Source organism: Dermatophagoides pteronyssinus, unplaced genomic scaffold (assembly GCF_027571235.1).
Source record: "Dermatophagoides pteronyssinus isolate colony J.1.1.1.1 unplaced genomic scaffold, Derpt_VIB-CSIC_2022.12 sq0001, whole genome shotgun sequence".
NCBI classification, from domain to species: Eukaryota; Metazoa; Arthropoda; class Arachnida; order Sarcoptiformes; family Pyroglyphidae; genus Dermatophagoides; species Dermatophagoides pteronyssinus.
The window spans coordinates 4,987,259-5,006,604 of NW_027461525.1; the positions used below are offsets into that span (position 1 = coordinate 4,987,259).

Consider the following 19,346-nt stretch of genomic DNA (forward strand, 5'->3'; position numbering starts at 1 on the left):
TATAAACATTCAAAATTCTTTTATTAATCGGTTTTCATTCATTCATTTTCAATATTTTCATGATTTTTATTACAGAAATTAAGATTTTTTTTTGTTGTTGTTGTTGTAACTAAGTGTAAAAAAATGAACCAATCATCGTTGTTTTATGAGAATTTGATTATTATCATTTTTTTTGAGTAATTGAATAATAATTACGATTTTTATATTATATGAAGGAAATAATATGTGATGGACGAATACACATCAAATTATTTATAATTCGAATCGATATAATCGATTGTGTGTGTGTTAGAAAAAAAAATAATAATCGAATCGAATTGAAGATTGTTGTCGTCCTTCTTTTAATTTTTTTGTTTTGTAGTTTAAATTATAATGGGAGAATTTCCTTACTTTGAATTAAAAAGATTTACATAATATTGTAGAAAGACAATTTTTTTTCTCCTTATCATCGCTTATGCATGCAAAAATAGTTTAAAATTAAAAAAAAAAGAAAAGATTGAATGATAGATTAATATCATCATGATTATAATAATAGTATGATGTTGTTGTTGTTGTTTTTCTTGGTAAAATCAACTTGTCTGTGTTGTTTTTGTTTTGTTTTTTAATAACAATGATCATTAATTTGAATAAATGTGTATATGGATAGTGGTGAGATGTGTATGTATGTTCTAATTTTTTTGTTTGTTTGTTTCATTTACATTAACAAGCACAATTATCATTTCGTTGTTGGCTTTGATCCTGTGAAAGATTAATTTTATCTGGAAATTCTGAATTATATAATTCAACTTCAGTTTCTTGGGCCAAACCATTTTTGGCAACAGTTAAGAATGCCTGATCAACATTAATAGCTTCTTTTGCGCTCGTTTCAAAGTATGGAATGTTATTCTTACTTTGACACCATCCTTGTGCACGTTTTGATGAAACCTTTGATAATTGTAACAAGGAGGAAAACAAAATTAATCAAAAATTATTTCAAGTCAATCAAAAAAAACAAACTTACAGCACGATTATCCAGATCAACTTTATTACCAATAACAACAAATGGAAAATTTTCCGGATCACGTGGTGATGCTTGAATCAAAAATTCATCACGCCATGAATCAAGTGATTTAAATGAACCAGGTGATGTTACATCATAAACAAGTACACAACAATCGGCACCACGATAGAATGCAACGCCCAATGATTGAAATCGTTCCTGTCCTGCAGTATCCCAGATCTATGAAACAAAAAATTCAATCAACAAATAAAATCATTTACATTCCATTACAAACCAAATACAATCATCATTTACCTGCATAGTAACAAGACGATCATCAACAATTACTTCTTTGGTGAGAAAATCTGCACCAATAGTTGCTTTATATTGATTGGAGAATTTATGATTTACATATTGATTCATCAATGATGTTTTACCAACACTGTACAGAAGAAAGCAGAAAACAAAAACCAGGAAATTCATTGATTTGAAAGGACAAATTTTTTTTTATTCTCAAAAAAACATACCCACTATCACCAAGAATGATTACTTTCAACAATGCTTTTTTACGTGATGCCATTCTTCTTTTTCTTATTCGTTTACCTCGACGAAACGTATAAAATCAAAGCTTGTGGCTTGAAATCAATCAATTTTTTTCAAATGATGAAATAATGAAAAAGATAAATGTGACGACAATGTTGATAATGATGATGACCAGAATTTCAACTTGAAAGCAGAAAAAAACAAAAACAAATTAGCCAATCAATTTTGTATACTGCCTGCTCATTCAAATATGCAAAAAAAAATTGTTTAAAAAAAACACACCACCACCACCACAAATAGGAAAAAAAATTTTCTTCTTTTTTTTAAATTGATAACCATCAATCGACTAATCAATCAATCAGCTATCAATAAAAAACTATAACTTTTTTTGGTTGGGGGGGCAAACATAACATCAATAGTAAAAAAATTGTTTTGTGGGTTGATTCATTCAGTACAACAGAAAAAAAAATATATTTCGAAAAGAAATTCATCTGAAAAGAAAAACTATAGATTTTTTTTTGGAAATTTCGATAGCTTCAGATGCACGCAATTAATCGAATCGAATGATGGATTTCATAAAAAGTTTGTTTTTTTTTCGATTTAAATTGATAAATTGTAATGTGACACCCACCCCCACATAAACAGACAAATACCTGATTTATTTTTTAAAAAGAAACGATTGTTATTTTGAAAATTTAATAACCGGAAAAAAAGGCAACAATAACAACAAGTCAATCAATCAACAACAACAACAACAAAACACATAGACACACACACAAACAGGAATTAATTCAATAAGGATGACTAATCGAATGAAATCAATCAATATGCTAAAATATATTTTTTTCGATGATTTTTTCTTTGAAATGTTGGTGTTCGTTTAGTCACCAGATTAATCATTCATATTTTTTTTCAGTGATGATGATGAAAATCATTAACTACGACGATAATGATGATGATGATAACAAACAAATATATTTTCGCTCCAATAAAGAAATTAGATCAGGACAGATGTTTTTTCTTTTCTTTTTTTGGAATCGTATTTATGATGAAATCAAACAAAACAGAAAAATTTTCGAATCAAAACAAACTTTGATCAAGACTTCTACCACCCTTTTATGTAAAAAAAAATATGATAACAATATTTTTCTTTTTTGGCATTCAATTTCTGGTGACGGCGTATATTTTGCTGCCTATTTGTCTCTTTCTCTCTTCTTTTTTCATAATATTTGTTTGGATTTTTTTTCTTCTTTGGATTAAAACGCAATGATCGTTTGTTTGTTGTTTGTTGTCGTTGTCGTCGTATTAGCAACAATGATAAAAAAGAGCAGCATAAACATTTATAACAATAATAACAAAGAGCCATACATAAATGATAGGATGGATTTTTTTGTTTTGTTTTGTTATTAGATTCTTGAGAGAAAAAAGAATATTAAAGAATTGTGCGAAACAAATTCTCTTTATTTAAAAAAATCAATATTTGGAATCAATTTTCAGAGAAAAAAATTCAAAAAAGATTGAATTTCTGTTTCTGTTGTTGTTTTCTCGATCTGAATCGAAAGATAATCATCTCGGTTGATTTTTTTTGTGTTCGAATGGCGACTCGATCTTTGTTGTTGTTATTCAACTGGCTTCTTAACTGTGTAACAAATTGAAAACATTCAATGGATACATTTTAGGTTATTTTTTTGTTGTTTGTTACGAATCCAAATCTTCATTTCATTTAGATGTATTAATCATGAATAATCATAACAAACAATTATCATCATCATCATCAATGATGATGATGATACCCAATAATAAAGATGTACATTTATTACATCGTTTAAATTCAAATATGACCAATTTGATTACTAATAATCATGATATATTTATTGATGATTTACATATTTGTAAAGTTATTCTTTATAAAGAAATCAACGATACAAGGTAATTGAATTGATCAAACAGAAAATACTAAAAATAATTTCAATTTTTTTTATTATTCATAGCATTCATATATGGGACCTGATTATATTTATTCCAAATATTCTATTTCTTTTATATCTAATATGGCATTCACAATCGGCTAAAGATCGTGTACGACAATTGAAAAATTTTCCAATATTAAGAAATTTCTATATATTTATTTATTTATGTGTTATTATTTCAATGATACGTTGTATTATATCATCATTGATGAAAGTTCATACATTTGGTGGTGATCTTACCGATAAGGTTATTATTATTATTTAATTTGTTTTTAAAAAAGTATTTCTCGACTAATTTGTTTCCTATTGTTTTCTACTAGATATTCTGGGTGATTGTACGATTTTTTCTTCTTTCAACAGAAATATCTGTACTTGTATTTGGTTTATTTGCCGGCCATCTTGATGTTCGACAATCAATACGACGTATATTGACAATAACATTAATTATATCATTAGTTTATTCAATATGTCAAGGTTCATTTGAAATTATTTCACCTGATGCATCATTTTATATACATTCAAAATCATATTATTTATTTGGTCATGGTGGTATGATATTCTGGTTTGGTACTTGTTTTCTTTCATTTTTTATTTATTTAATTGTTGTATTGTTACCATGGTCACCATGTCGTCATCGTCTTTTATTACCAAGTAAGTTAATTTATTCTATAATAATATAAACACAAAATGATTAAATTTAATGATTTCATTTAGCAAAAAGATCATTCTATTTTTATGCAGCAACATTATCATCGCTCAATTTAATACAAGCAATTGGTGCATTATTATTCTTTTTGAATGTTGCTGAAGGATTATGTATTGTTGATGCTACAACATATTTATATTTTACCTTCTTCACACCATTAGTTTATTTCATATTTTTATCACCATTTTTAGCTGCCGGTACAACAAATTCGGTTGCATCAGCATTAGTAACAACAACTGTTGGTGTTGAATCTACACATAATCCTAATCGTCCAATTGTACCATTAACACGTCCAACAAATCTATTTAATTCGGGTGTTCGTGGTGCTGTTAATTTTTCTTATCGACCACAAATTGATGATGAAATTGAAAATGAAGATGAATTTGCCAGTAGTATTGGTAGTTTTACCGGTGGTGGATTACATTTTGATCATTATGGTCCATATGCTTATAATAACCAGCAACAACAACAAGGTCGCCATGGATATCTAAATTATAGCGGTAGTATTACCAGTGGAGGAATACCAAGAGATTTTTCTTCATTCTCAATGCAAACAGCAATCAGTACAAATTCAAATGATCTTTTAGAAAATCAAAATATTGATCTTAATCGATCTGGAAAAAAATCCAATACAAATCTACGAATTGGTGATAAACAATCAAATAATGGAAATGATGATTCCGAAATGACCAATGCCAAAGATCATTTATTAGAATCTCATATGCTTAAAGAACAAAAATCTAGATCAACAACAACAAATGATAATCAATGTGATGAAAAAATGCAATCCGAAAATATTTTAGAATCCATCGAACATTAAATAACTAATTATTAATTGCAAAATTCTTTTGAAACAAAACGAAAAAAGAAATTTAATTTTTTTTGTAATATAAAAAAACGAAAAAAAAATTCTCAAATTTATTCAAACTAACCACATTGAACTATAGATGGCAGCATTTGGTTCAAATTTTTATTTTTTTCCTTTGTAATTTAATCAATGATAACAAAATTTTTCTTTGATAATTAAAATTAGAATTAGAATTTTTTTTTGAACAAAAAAATAAATTCAATAATACAAAGTGAATTTCAAATTATAAAAATTAAATAAAAAGCAAAGTCATTCGCTAACTATTATTATTATTATTATTATTCGTTGTTTTTTTGTTTTGTTTCTGGGTTAAATCTTTTTTTCTTTCTTTTGGAATCATGTCCAATTTACAAACGTTGAGAATTATAACAACCACTACTGATGCTGTTGATGATGATTTATTGAATGATAAAAAACTTGACAATCAAACGGCTAAATGTTTGTGTGAAGAAGATAATCTTGAATTTGGTCATTCACATGAAAATGTAAACAACGACGACAACAACAACAACAAAAGCAACAACGAATCTTTGGATAAAAGTTTACAAGGAATATTTGATCGTCATAATTTTTCTTTTACAAATATCGAAAATATTATACGACAAACAACAACAGCAGCAAAAATTATCGATCAAAATACTGACAACAACAGTGAAAATGATGAGAATAATAATAATGATATTATTGGTGATGATGAAAAAAAAATCACTTTCAACATTGTATTGAATAAATTTTTCAACAAAATCAAATGCGATGATATTGATGCTACTGATGGTGATGGTGATGATAACATTAACGGATCATTAGCAAAAAAGTTTCAAACAATCGATCATGATGTCAAACGATTTGTAGATAAAGTAAAAGAAATGAATAGAAAAAATAATAGTCAAGCAATTCAATATTATAATTGTGGTATTGAAAATAAACATAATGATTATCATACAACACTTTCGCATATTAATCAGGTTAGTAATACATTAAAAAACAGGATTCCCTAGACTCTCAATCGAAAAAAAAATTCTAAAATGTTTATGGTTATGTTTTTTAGGCAATGATTTACGGATCAAACACTACTGATAATCATGATAATCTTCGAAAAACTATACGAAAACGTGCAACATTATTTTTTGAAAATCGAGATTTTGTTAATGCATCACATGATTTAGAATGGTTATTATTAACATATAAACCTGATGATCAACGATCGATTAATGATCAAAATGATGATGATGATTGGAAATTATTAAAATATTCTATAATTAGTTTTTATCGATTGGCAACAAAAGCATTGAATGATCAAGATTTTCTTGGTAGAAAATATGCATTAATAAATTTAGAAAAATCTGAATATTTTTTACAAAAATTAAAAATACTATCTCGAATGAATTCAAAAAAATATCAAACAGATTTGAATTTTGTTTATGGACAGTTGAATATTCGAACAGCAAATGATGAATATGATAAATTTGATCGATTACGTAAAAAAATTCATGATATTCATATTCCGGATAAGGTATGTGTTGGTTTGTGGTGTTGAAAATTATTTAATTTAAATCATTTCATTTTTGAAACACAACATTATTTAATTTGCAGCCAGATAAAAAATTGAATCATAGCAATATATTTACCGATTCAAAAGTATTGATCGATGATCATGGAAATTTAATTGCCGGACGAACAATTGAAATGAATGAAAAAATTTTCTATGAAATGATGATGACAATGTTACCATCGATTGATATTCGACAACAATATCAATATAAATTCTGTGATAATTGTAAACGTCGTCTTGGTTATCGATTATTTCCATGTGATAAATGTACAGAGGTTGTTTATTGTGATAAAATTTGTTTAGAAATGTCAAATAAACATCATTCAAAAATATGTTTATTATCACCAAAATGTTTGGCCGAATCATTGGTACAGAATGATCAACAAATGGCAATTTGTTATGATATATTTGCATCATTACCAATACGTAATGTTATACAATTATCTCGTCTTTCAACATCACAAGCATATCATCATTTATTGAAACGTGCCGAATATTGTCCATATCCATTATTTGCCTATTATAATATGTTATTTCGTTTATCGAAATCAATTGATTTAAATATGATCAATATGAATGAATTATATTATCAAACATTATTTATGAAATCATTACAATTATCATTAGTAATGAAACAACAATTTTGTTTAACTAAATATGATCTAAATCTTTGTAAAGAAGATGATGAACATGTACAAGATTCAATCGAATTGAATGATCTAATCCATATAATACCATCATTAATGATGACATTGATTGTATTGGATAATTATTATGCAATGACAAAACATATGACTATTTGGGATATAAAAGATCGTATACAAGTTGGTATTGGTTTCGGTACATTTGGTTTACAATTGATTTATAATAACAATAATGTTGATAATATAAAAAATAATATAAAAAAAGATAATAATAATAAACGATCAACAACAACAACATATAACGATAATACAAATGTATTTCGTCGTTTTGCAAATAATGGAAAATTAGAATATATTGCTAAAAGACGTATTGAACGTGAAGAACGTTTACAATGGATATCAACATCATCGTTAGTAGTAAAATCTAATAATATTACTAATAATAATGATGATAATGATGATGATAGTAATAAACGAACAAAAATTGAAAGAAAAGTTCATTTTAAAGAAACATCTTTGGTTTGAAACGACGACAACAACAATTTTTTTTTAAATTTATATTTAAGTGTGTGTGTGTTATGTTTGCTTTGTGACTTTGTAATTTGATCAATAAAATTGCTCTTGTTGTTGTCATTGTCCATTATTTTTTAGAAATAAGCAAAGATTTTTAATTTTTGGCTTTTTGGTCCCAGGGTCTGGTTGAACTCTATTCGATTATTTTGCTATATTTTTCCCACCATATCAGATTTCCAAGGACATGAAAACTGAAACACACCATTTCTTATGACCATTATAATTCGAATTAGAAAATGCAAACAGGCTTAGAAAAAGAAATCAAGCGAGAGCCATAATGTCAAAACATACATATGAATGAGAACAGGTTTCAACAGATGGCCAAAAAAAAATAACAGTACAGAGGAGGACAACCTCTACGACATCAATGGCAGAAATTGTTGAATGGTGAAGCTACGGCTAGCAAAATCATTATTTAAAGTTCAGCCAAATCATTCATGAATCGAGGTCACTCTTTTTTTTTGTTGCAAGTGAGCATTTTTTAATCATCGAATGCGCAGCAAATCTTTGTAATATTTTGTGTGTGTGTGTAATAATAATCTTGATGATAAATAGAATTTATTCTTCAAACAGATAACCATTGTTTTCATAAAAGTGTTGGATCGGATACAACTTACTATACATCATTTGATAGAACAACGGCAACAAATAACAGCATTGGTCAGATGGATTTGATAAAGGAGAAATCAACACTACCTACTGAAGAGTTGACTCAATATATGGGATATTTAACCATCACAGAAAGATTAGCAGAAACATCTGCATCATCAGCGACAACGTCATCAAACATGATAAAAGATTCGTATGACCGACCTATCAAAGTACCTCCAGTAGATCCCAAGAATTCGTTCGATTATGATCATATGGACATAATACCACAATTCGATGGAAAATCAAGCAATTTTTTGTCATTTATAAGATTATTTGATGATGTAGTAGGCACAACCACGACAATCAACGAAATCAAGTTGATATGTTTGAAAAAAAAGTTAGATAACATGAGTCGTAATCTGATCGCAGGCATAGATCATAATTACGAATATGCATATGCCATATTAATGGAAAAATATTGTGACCCGTGGGTGGTAAAACAAGATGTCCTAAAAGAAATGGCTGAGCTACCGAACATTGAAGACCCGAGCCAAATTGATGAAATGATAGGAAATCTGGGAATAATAAGAAACAGATACTATCAACTATGTGAAGACTCAGTTCATCGAGATTTCTTAGAACGGGAATTATTCTATAAAATCTGTAATAAGTTCCCATGGGTAATTGCGGATAAATCAAATAATTTGCTTGGAAAGCCAGAACGCATCCATGTATTCATGAAAGACGTAGAACTAATGATTATGGACTGGGAAATGAGACAAAATCACAAAACAACAAAATCACCAAAGTTTAATAACAATGCGAAAGAATGTCGATTCTGTGCAAGACAACATTTGACACGTGAATGTCCTATGACGATTGAAGAAAGAAAACAGATTATAGAAGAAAAGAATCTTTGTTACAGATGTCTTAGCGAAAATCACCAAACAGAATTATGTCCAAAAAGAAGAAATGGTTGTTTTAATTGTGGAGGAAATCACAGCTATTTGATTTGTCATGTACCATCCCGAAATAATCGAAATGTTCGACGATAATAACACACACACACACACACACAAACAGAAATACCGAAAATCGAAAAAATTAACCACCAATTAACCCAATCAATCATATCAAATGATCCCAATTCTCAAAACAGACAAAAATGAAAAATTTTACTTTTTTGAAATCTTTGAAATCTTTTTTTTCAATAAAATTTTTTTAATTCAATGATTAAATAGATTTTTTTTTTGTTAATGAAAATTGAATTGCTTTGGACAACAACAAAAAAGCAAAAAAAAAAATTTGATTTTGAAGGCACAAATTTGATTTTCAAATAAAAACAAAACAAAACAAATTTCCCAGCTAAAGACGATACATGAAACAAAACAAAAAACAAAATAACCAAAATAACTAAACTAAAATGTTTCAGTGATTCTAAACACTAAAATGGTGATGTTTTCAGGGTGTAAATTACATTCTGATATTGTTTGTCATTGTTGATGATGATTAGGATGATTAGGATGTGTTCGAATAACAAAAAAAATCATAATCCAAAGTGATTTGATGTTGCTTTTGTCGCAAATGGTTTGTTTCCAAAAAAACAAAGAAAAGAATCTATCACAGCATTGAAGAAGAAGAAAAGTTTTGTTTTTTAAAAATTCGTGTTTTTTCCAAAAAAAAAAAATCCATGTTTCAAAAAAAAGGCAAATTTTTCATCTTTGACAGATGATGATTTTTGATCAGAAATTTTGTTGTTGTTGTTGTTGTTGTTTTGTTTTCAAACATTATTTCTTTTTCATTTCATTATTTAATGATGATTTATTCGTTGATTGTTGCTGGTGTTGCTGGTTATTACGAGCTCTTTGTTCCAATTGTAAAAGACGTTGTGCTGCACGATCCATTTCTGTAAGGAGAAAGGAAAGAGAAGAGAAAAAACCGAAATTTTTTAACCGAAACAAACATCAAATAAATAAAAAATCAAACCTTCAGGTGTTAAATCACAAACTTCAGCCAATTCTTGTTGTGCAGCACGAATTACACCTGAATCAATATATTTACCAAGACCTTCTTCCCTTAATATACGATCAACTAATGCATCAACAGCACCGGATTGTTTTTGTTGTTTTTTATCACCAGTTTTACCAGTACCATCACCATTATCATCAAATGGTTTCCTATTATGATTATTATGATTATTATTGATTAGTATTAAATTACTATCGGAATGTACAATATTAATTGATTTAGATGTTGATGGCCGTGGTAATGATAATCGTTGTTGTCGATTATTATTATTATTATTATTTAAAATTGATGCATCCGTATATGATGATGATTTACTACGTGATTTTTTTGGTGGTGGTGGTGGTGGTGGTTTATTTAGAAATGATTTTGACTGTAAATTTGCTGTTGTCATCAATGATGATGCTGATGATGATGTTGTTGTTGTTGAATGAAAAGGCACTAACATTAGATCATTGAATGAAGCGGTTAGAAAGCGTTTCGAAGCATTGGTTAGTAATGATGATATTTCCATATTACGATTTCTTGGTAATTTTGGTTCTTGCGGTTGTTGTTGTGATGAATGTGAAAATATTGTTGAATCACTACCATCACCAATCGAAAATGAATAACGACATTGTCCTGGTGCTATTACAATGTTTGGCAGTTCAAAATTTGATGTTGAAGCAGATTTTTTTGTTTTTGTTGTTTTTGATGATTGATGATGACCATGATCTTCACTAACAGATCTTTGTCGGTTAATAATTTTACTTGCACGTCTATACCAACTTAATTTTCGTTCTTGTTTTGTTGTTTGTGTTGTTGATTTATTATCATTATCATCATCATCTTCATCTTCAACATTATCATTATCAACATTCAATATTGGACATTCATGACTATCCTGTTTACGTAAACAACCCGAAAGACGACGTCTTATGGATGAATTTGATAATTTTCTTGGCATTTCTTGTTGTTGTTGTAATGGTTGTTGTTGTTGTTGTTGATCCATAATAATCATTTCATCTAATAAATTTATTGAACAAAGATCAATATCATTTCGATTGGACAGTGTCTTTTTATCAATTTCTTCCAATATTGCCTGTCCAGATAATGATGATGTTGTGGATGATGATGTTTCCATATCAACAACAATATCTGGTGGTGATTTAAATGATAATGATCGGTTTGATGGTTGATGTTGTTCATCATCATCATTATTATCACCATTAAAATCATTTTCATGAACAATAACGGCAACTGTTTTCATTTCTAATTGTGATTCAAAACTTTTTTTGTTTCATAAAATGGATTTGATTGATTGATTGATTGATACACAAGGATACATGGAAAAAATTTTGATTAGGAATTTTGTTTTGTTTTTCGTAATAAAAAGGAAACATTTTCATTTTTCTAAAAAGTGATTTGGAAAACTTTTCACATGCAAATCAAATCATATTTATGAGAAAAAATCTAGCCAGTGATATCAATCCAAAACCAAAAAACAAACAAAAACAAACGAAAAATGATAATGAAAAAAAAACATGCAAACAGACTTCAATACCGAAGCGAAGTTGTTGATGCTGATTGCGGTAAATGCGTTGTTATTGTTGTTGGCGATGGTGATGGTGATGAAGCTAATGTTTTAATTTGATTCAAATTGAATGAATTTTCAACCATACGGTTATTTTCCATTATTGATTCAGGACTTCTTGATTGATGATCGATAATTGAATTATTTTCATTATTACGAAATAATGGCGGTGGTGGTATCAATGTTGATGGACTTGGTGGTACACTATACATACTTTCTAATGGCATTATCATTATTTGATTATTATCAATTAAATTATCATTGTTATTATTATTGAAAATTTCCTGTCTATTAACATTATTAATGGCTATTGATCGATTATCATCATTATCATTATTATCATCATCAACAAATGAACTAATATAAACAGAAGGCACAATAGCTGATGTTGATGATGAAATATTTTGATATGTTTGATTATAATAATAATCGATATTATCACAACAATAATATTGATAAACATAATATGGATGATTAGTTTGATGATGATTATGATTATGATGACGATAATATGGTTGATAATTTGTACAAGGTAATAATGATGAATGTGCACGTGGTGGTGACAATGTTGCTGTAGTTTTTACCGTTGACGTTTGGCTGGAAATTTTCCGTGATTTATAATCATCAGGTTTAGTGACATTATAAAATGAACGTGGATGAATTGTTTTAGGATTTTTGTTGATCGATAATTTTTCATTATTTTCCATCCGATAATAATTACTTTTTTTTTGTTGGTAGCGATATTAGCGTGATTATAAAATGATAATAATTTTCGGTTACAAAGCAAAATGTTCAAATAGCAGCAGCAGCAAAAAGCATGGATGAAAAAAAAACCAAATGACAAACGAAAATAAAATGAAATGAAACAAATGCAAAAATACACACACACAGAGTATATAGAATTACAAAGCAAAAAAAAAAAATGAAATTATGAAAATCAAACCACCAAACATGAAATAAAATAATGAATGAAAAATCAACAGAAACAAAAAAATCAAAATCAAAATCATAACGAGATGCAAATCAACAAACAAACAAACAAACAATAACCGAGAAAACAACGAAACAAAAAAAAAGGAAGCAAACAAAACAAAAATTCAATAACCACAATCATAAATAATGATTTTGAATGATCAAAAAAAAACATGATTGAAAACAAAAAAAAATTTCTTACCTATCATTACGTCCATTACGTTGTTGTTGATTTGATTGTACTATTATAAGGAAATTAGATTATAAAATGAAAATTTTTTTTGTTGAGTTTGTTTTTGTTTTTCAAAGTTTTTTTTTACCTCGTGAAAATACAAATTCATGATCATCTTTACCATCACTTTGATGAAATGTAGCTGGTGCTTTACGTAATTTTACTGTTGATAATTGTGACCAAACATTACCGAATAAAGTATGATTACGACGATGCATTGGTTCCCAATCTGGTCCATTTTCAAAATTATCTTCATCCAAATTTCCGGATACAGCACGACGAATTTCCGGACCAAATTCATGTAGACTACGAAGGCCAGCCTGTAATGCAACCGTATCTTCAAGATCACGATTATTCATACGTTCACGTTCTTCTTTCTTTTTCTTAAAACGACGAAAATAATCTTGTATTAAAAATGTTGCATAAAATTTTCCAACAGTAACTTCATCATCAGTAGCAGGTGGTACAACTTGATCCAATAATTTTGGACTAGTTCGTTTCCATATTTTTCTTATAACAGCACGTAATTCTTCATTAGCTTCATCAATATTACCATCGGTTTTAATTTTTAATGCTGTTCGTACTATTGCAAATAATGTTGCATTAAACATTACTGTACCATCACTATTCAATGGCATATTCATTGATACTAAACGTTTACAGGCAACTCTATGTGGACAAAGTTTTCCAAAACCAAGTGGTGGTGATATTTTTCTTAATAATGTAACAACATCTAAATGTTTTATACGTCCTTTAGCATCAGGATCATATTCCGACCATAAACGTACAAATTCATCCAAATGATGTGGACCAAGTATCGACCAATCACGTGTTAAATAATCAAAATTATCCATTATAACAGCAACAAAAAGATTAATAATCAAAAATGAACACAATATATAGAATGAAATAAAATAAGGAATAGCCAACATTGAACCACAATTTGCATTACGATCTTTTGAACCTTCATCCGATCTAGGATCACATTTAACATCATGCGTATCGGCACAATCCATCATTATTTCTTGCCATGCTTCACCGGTTGCCGAACGAAACAATACCAATATTGCTTGAAAAAATGTTTGAAAATTATTATTTCTTGTTATGCTTGTTTCATCATCAAGACCAATTTTTCCAAATACTTGCATTCCAATTACAGCATAAATAAAGAATAACATTAATATCAATAAAGCAACATATGGAAGTGCCTGAATTATTTAAAAGAAAAAGGTAAAGAATTTTTCATCATTATAAAAAAAAAAAATACAAATAAAAAAAGATTGTCATTAAAGTTACCTGAAATGATTTAAGAAATGTCCATAACAATGTTCGTATACCTTCACCACGGCTTAATAATTTTACTAAACGCATTACACGAAATAAACGTAAAAATGTTGGCCGTACAGTTGCTTTGCCTTTTGATTCATGTGGCTAAATTTTGTTTTTGTTTGTTTGTTTGGTTTGTTTGATTGAAAAAAAACAAAATCAAAGTCAAAGTCAAAATAACAAAGAAAGAAAAGAAAGATACAAACATTAATTTGTTCAAAAACAATATCGATTAGACTGCCTAATACGATAAAAAAATCAAAACAATTCCAAGGATCACCAAAATAATTCTGAAAATGAAAGCCAAACAAAAAAAAATATCATTAAAGTTAATAGTTTTTTTTCCATTAAAAACCATCATCATCATCTATATATAAAAATAAACAAAATACCTTAAAACGAAAAGCAAATAATTTCAAAACAAATTCCACTGTAAATAATGCAGTAAATATTATATTCAAAACATTAAGCACGTATGAATAGGATTCTGGTTGATCATTATACTGCCGATTCGATTTTGATTCGAGTAGATTTTGAATTTGATTCGATAATGATGATAATTTCATATAAGGAAAAAGAGAATTTTCATTCTGTTAGTTTTTTGGTATTCGTCAAAATGGATAATTTCAATTCAACTTACCCGCATAGCCAATGTAATTGTATTGAGTAGAATCATTGCAAATATTAGATATTCAAAATAATGTGATGTTACAAGCCACCAGACTTTATATTGGACACGTGCTAAAATTATTATCATGGTGGTGGTGGTGAGGAAAAGAAAAAAAGAAAAGATTTTCCATGAAAAAAACATTGCAAAATTATACCAGAAAAATATGAGTCAACCAAAAATGTCTTTTTTTTCAACATTTTGTTTTTTTAAATTTATTTGATGTTTGCCTGTCATCATCATCATCAACATTAACTTTTCCGGAAAAATTCTTGCAACAAAAAAATCCGGAAATGGAAAATAAATGCCCTTTATGAATTATTATCATCGTAAGTTTCAAGTGGATCAAAAATAACCAAGAAAAATTTATAGAACTGGCATTATGATGATGATTATCCATACATCATTCGGGTTGTAAAATGGCAAAAAAAAAATCCACCACCGGAAAGCAAAGAAAAAATAAAACAACAACAAACGACCATAGTAATGATCATTATTTATTAATATTTTTTGTTTGTAAAATACAGACAGTGCAACAGAAACAACAACGACCAAAATAAAATTATCTCAGTGATTTATATATTTTTTCTCATAAATTTCATTAATTCTAACGGAAAAAAAATCCTAATATCAAATTTCATTATTAATCGTCAATGTCCATCATGATGATGATCAAGATGAACATCGTAAAATAATTTTTCATTAAAAAAATATAGTGGAAAAACAAAAAACTCTGAACAAACCTTTTGGTATATAACGACGAACTGGTCGTGCTTTCAATGCAAATTCAATACAATTACGTTGATTTTTATCCAATTCACAATTTTTATATTCTTGTTCACCTTCATTTTGAAATGTAACAATAACAAAACCAACAAATATATTGACCATAAAAAATGCAATAACAATTATATAAATAATATAAAATATTGCTACATATGGACGATTATTATAAACTGGACCATAATTTTCTGCATGTGAATCAATTGATCGATGTAACAGGCTGATTGAATTGATAGAAAATAAACCAAAAGAAAAAGAGTTTGATTCATTCAAAATTTTATTATTTATTGAAATATAACTTACTCTGGCCATCCTTCAAACGTTGATACAGTACAAAGTGTTAACATTGCTGCACCAATATCATCAAAATGAAATTTATTACGATCCCATTTACGTTCAAATATTTCTGGATTTCCTTCATCATCATATGAAATGAAGAATCCTCTGATATAATTGGAAAGGGTGAAAAAAAATATGGAAAATTTCAAAAAAATTTGAATCACGTGATCAGTTAAAATGATACATACTGGCATTCTTCTTCAACACTTTTCGATATATCTGTACATTCGAAAAATGTACCCTTTTTTGGTTGTTTCGATGAAAAAGAAGAAAAAAGAGAAAAAGAAAATCATTTATTGAACATAGATTGATCGCTGGATAAATGTATTTTATGTGTGTGATAAGATTGAGAAAGTGAAATGTTGCAATTGCCAAAGCAAAATGTTTGCAAAGTGCTAATCAACATGCAAGTGAATCAATCAAATTTAATTAGAATTAGACAAAGCGTATTACACACACATTTAGACACATTTTGGACACATTTAAGTAGAATTGGTGAAATTTTTGGTGAAAAAAAACAGAATATTCATTTTCTGTTGAATTCCAGAAAAATTGAATAAAGGTAGAAAAGATTTAGCTTCGGGATAATTTATTTGTAAAAGAAAAAAAAATATTTTTAAACTTTTTTTTTGTTTGTTTGAATGAATGATGTGTTTCGGTGTTTCATGTGCGGAATTTTCCGAAGAAAATAAAAACATTAATACCCGAAAGTGATTTTCTTTCTTTCCACTTTCCACTTTCGCTTCTCAAACTACCCAGAAAACTATACCGAGGAAGAAAAGTTTTGCAAAATAACAACAACCGAAAAAACCGAAAAACAAACAAACTTTTTCTTCACTGCACACAGGGCAAAAAGAACCATGACATTTTTTTTATTACATTTTTTTTGTTGTTGTTTGGAATTTTTCTTTTAAAAATTCAAAAAAAAATTCTCTTTTTTAAAAAGAAGGAAGGAAAAAATCAAAGTTGTAAAGGTGAAAAAGGTGGGGGAAAAAACCATCGATATATTCGTCCATCACTATTATAATCATTTTTCCCTCCCCTAAAAAAAAAAATATTTGATTGATCAGTGCAGGAAAACTTTTTAAAAATATTATGGGGAAAAAAAGTTATCTTTTCTTTCTCTCTCTCTCTCTCTCTCTCTCTCTCTCTCTCTCTCTCTCTCTCTCTCTCTCTCTCTCTCTCTCTCTCTCTCTCTCTCTCTCTCTCTCTCTCTCTTTACGATTCAATCAATAATTTTTTTTCCTTTTCATTGGTTGATTCTTTATGTTTCCATTATTTATTATTGAAAGCATATTTAAAAGCGAAAAACTAAGCGAAAACCAAAAAAAAAAAAATGAAAAGAGTATAGTGAAAATCAGCAAATCAAAGAATTTGATGAAGCATGGATGCATAGACGAATATAAACAGTGTGTGTGTGAGCGATTCTGTATATAGAATTTTGATTGGAAAAAAAAGTTTCCGGCAAAAAAAAATGAAATGACATGCAAACATTTTACACTTGTTGAGTTGATTGATATTGTTTTTTTCCAACAAAAGAAGGAAATTAAAACATTTTTTCAATTAAAATTTTTTTTAAAAAAAAAGTTTTTGCTTGATCGATGTACGATGATTGATTGATTGATTGATTGGGGAATAAAAACAGAACAGAACAGAACAGAAACAACAATATGATTCATAAATATTACCTTGAATAGTTGTACAGCAACAACGGCAAACATAAATTGTAGTAAATATGTAACCATTAAAATTTGTCCAATCATTTTGATAGCAACCAATACTGATTTAACAACCAGCTTTTTTTTTTTTTTGTTTGTTTGGTATCAATTTTTGAACAAATTTAGATGTTAGTGACGTGCAACAACAACAACAACAACAACAGACACACAGGTTTATTAGACAAAAACAAAACACGTGCAACACAGACAAAAAGTGACATATAGTGATGTAACATGAATGAAGAAATTGATTGATTGATTGATTGAATGAGTGCGAATGAGTGAAGGAACACACATAAGTGAGGAGATGTGAAATGGGAAAAAGGAAAAAGAAGAGAAAGAGAAAAAAAGATGGAAAGCATTTGTAATGAAAGCAAAGTTTTTTTAATTAAATTAAATTTTAAAACAAATTTTTAGTAAATACTGATTCTTTGGGACGATTCTTGATAAATTCTTTATAATCAACAAACACACACACATTCTTTATCACACAATAAACACGTGATTAGTGGCCATTTTTTTTGGTTTTGATTTTGATTTTGTTTCGTTTGAGGGATGGTGTGTGTAGCATGCAAAAACAATAAAATTTGGTGATAAAAAAGCAATGACAAAATGATAGTTTTTTGTTTTGTAATTGTGTTTTTCTTCATAAAAATTTTTACCTTGAATAGCTGACAGCCAATTGCAGCAAACATAAAATTGAGCAAGAATGTTACCTAATACAGAATGATTTTTTTGTTTGATTTGGTTTGGTTTGATCAATGAATTTGATGAATGTTCCGAATAAATAAATGGAAAAACCGGGGTTAATAAAAAAAATCAGTCCGAAAAAAACATAATTAACCGAGAAAATTATATAAAAAAAGGGAAAAATGAAAATAAAAAAAAATTGGCAAAATAAAAGAAAAGAGAAAAAAAAAGAAAAGAAAATCAATAATTTTTGTGGTATATGTGTGTGTGGGTGGTTTGTTTTGTTTTTCTGGTTTGTTTTTCTGGTTTTTTCTGGTTACCTACCAACATGATGTTACCGATGGTTTTAATGGCCACGATTACACAGGATACGACATGCTTTATATTTTTTCATTTTCATTTTATTATCATCAACAACAGAAACATAAAAAATGGACAATTTAATAAGAAAAGAAATAGGAAAATTGGATGTAAATTCATTCATTCATTCAAACACCCATTTATTATATTTGAAAGGGAATGAAGAATATGATAAAAACTCTTTAACCAAACGATTTACTCACGCACATTACTAAATATATATAAAAACTAAAAC

General features: G+C 28.1%; 5 protein-coding genes across 10 annotated transcripts in view; 3 read left to right on the forward strand and 2 right to left on the reverse strand.

Annotated features, from left to right (window-relative positions):
- Positions 1-315: 315 nt before the first annotated feature.
- On the reverse strand, positions 316-2,808 carry Rab7 (RAS oncogene family member Rab7). Its single transcript, XM_075821918.1, has 5 exons — positions 2,176-2,808; positions 1,507-1,705; positions 1,295-1,421; positions 1,001-1,219; positions 316-924 (listed from the first exon to the last, which is right to left on the reverse strand). Exons 2-5 carry the CDS (start codon positions 1,557-1,559, stop codon positions 700-702), a joined length of 624 nt encoding a protein of 207 aa, XP_075678033.1. The 5' UTR covers positions 1,560-1,705; positions 2,176-2,808; the 3' UTR covers positions 316-699.
- Positions 2,809-2,894: 86 nt separating this feature from the next.
- On the forward strand, positions 2,895-5,326 carry LOC113792831 (transmembrane protein adipocyte-associated 1-like). The gene is made up of 4 exons (XM_027342779.2): positions 2,895-3,451; positions 3,514-3,739; positions 3,813-4,143; positions 4,207-5,326. Exons 1-4 carry the CDS (start codon positions 3,261-3,263, stop codon positions 5,016-5,018), a joined length of 1,560 nt encoding a protein of 519 aa, XP_027198580.2. The 5' UTR covers positions 2,895-3,260; the 3' UTR covers positions 5,019-5,326.
- On the forward strand, positions 5,306-7,859 carry LOC113792830 (uncharacterized). The gene is made up of 3 exons (XM_027342778.2): positions 5,306-6,031; positions 6,115-6,579; positions 6,660-7,859. The coding sequence occupies exons 1-3, from the start codon at positions 5,405-5,407 to the stop codon at positions 7,785-7,787; spliced, it is 2,220 nt and encodes a 739-aa protein (XP_027198579.2). The 5' UTR covers positions 5,306-5,404; the 3' UTR covers positions 7,788-7,859.
- A 371-nt stretch (positions 7,860-8,230) lies between these two features.
- On the forward strand, positions 8,231-9,656 carry LOC113792832 (uncharacterized). Of its 2 annotated transcripts, none has more exons than XM_027342781.2 (2): positions 8,231-8,344; positions 8,409-9,656. In XM_027342781.2, exon 2 carries the CDS (start codon positions 8,501-8,503, stop codon positions 9,479-9,481), a length of 981 nt encoding a protein of 326 aa, XP_027198582.1. In that variant the 5' UTR covers positions 8,231-8,344; positions 8,409-8,500; the 3' UTR covers positions 9,482-9,656. The 2 variants fall into 2 exon arrangements, with proteins under 2 accessions (XP_027198582.1, XP_075678026.1); XM_075821911.1 differs by having other exon boundaries at positions 8,258-8,282.
- LOC113792829 (muscle calcium channel subunit alpha-1-like) overlaps positions 9,087-19,346 on the reverse strand; it is a 40,803-nt gene continuing 30,543 nt past the window's right edge. Inside the window, exons 19-31 of one of the 5 annotated variants that reach the window (XM_075821874.1) lie at positions 19,076-19,129; positions 18,724-18,777; positions 16,532-16,584; positions 16,308-16,448; positions 15,965-16,224; positions 15,195-15,295; positions 14,947-15,057; positions 14,761-14,844; positions 14,525-14,659; positions 13,317-14,436; positions 13,199-13,238; positions 10,413-11,719; positions 9,087-10,332 (exon numbers count right to left, since the gene is read on the reverse strand). In XM_075821874.1, the coding sequence (XP_075677989.1) occupies positions 10,214-10,332; positions 10,413-11,719; positions 13,199-13,238; positions 13,317-14,436; positions 14,525-14,659; positions 14,761-14,844; positions 14,947-15,057; positions 15,195-15,295; positions 15,965-16,224; positions 16,308-16,448; positions 16,532-16,584; positions 18,724-18,777; positions 19,076-19,129 (3,579 nt within the window). In that variant the 3' untranslated portion in view covers positions 9,087-10,213. Of the gene's footprint in view, positions 10,333-10,412; positions 11,720-11,986; positions 12,745-13,198; positions 13,239-13,316; positions 14,437-14,524; positions 14,660-14,760; positions 14,845-14,946; positions 15,058-15,194; positions 15,296-15,964; positions 16,225-16,307; positions 16,449-16,531; positions 16,585-18,031; positions 18,140-18,723; positions 18,778-19,075; positions 19,130-19,346 lie in introns of those variants that run through there. The other 4 variants (XM_075821885.1, XM_075821883.1, XM_075821875.1 and 1 more) reach the window with 4 other exon arrangements.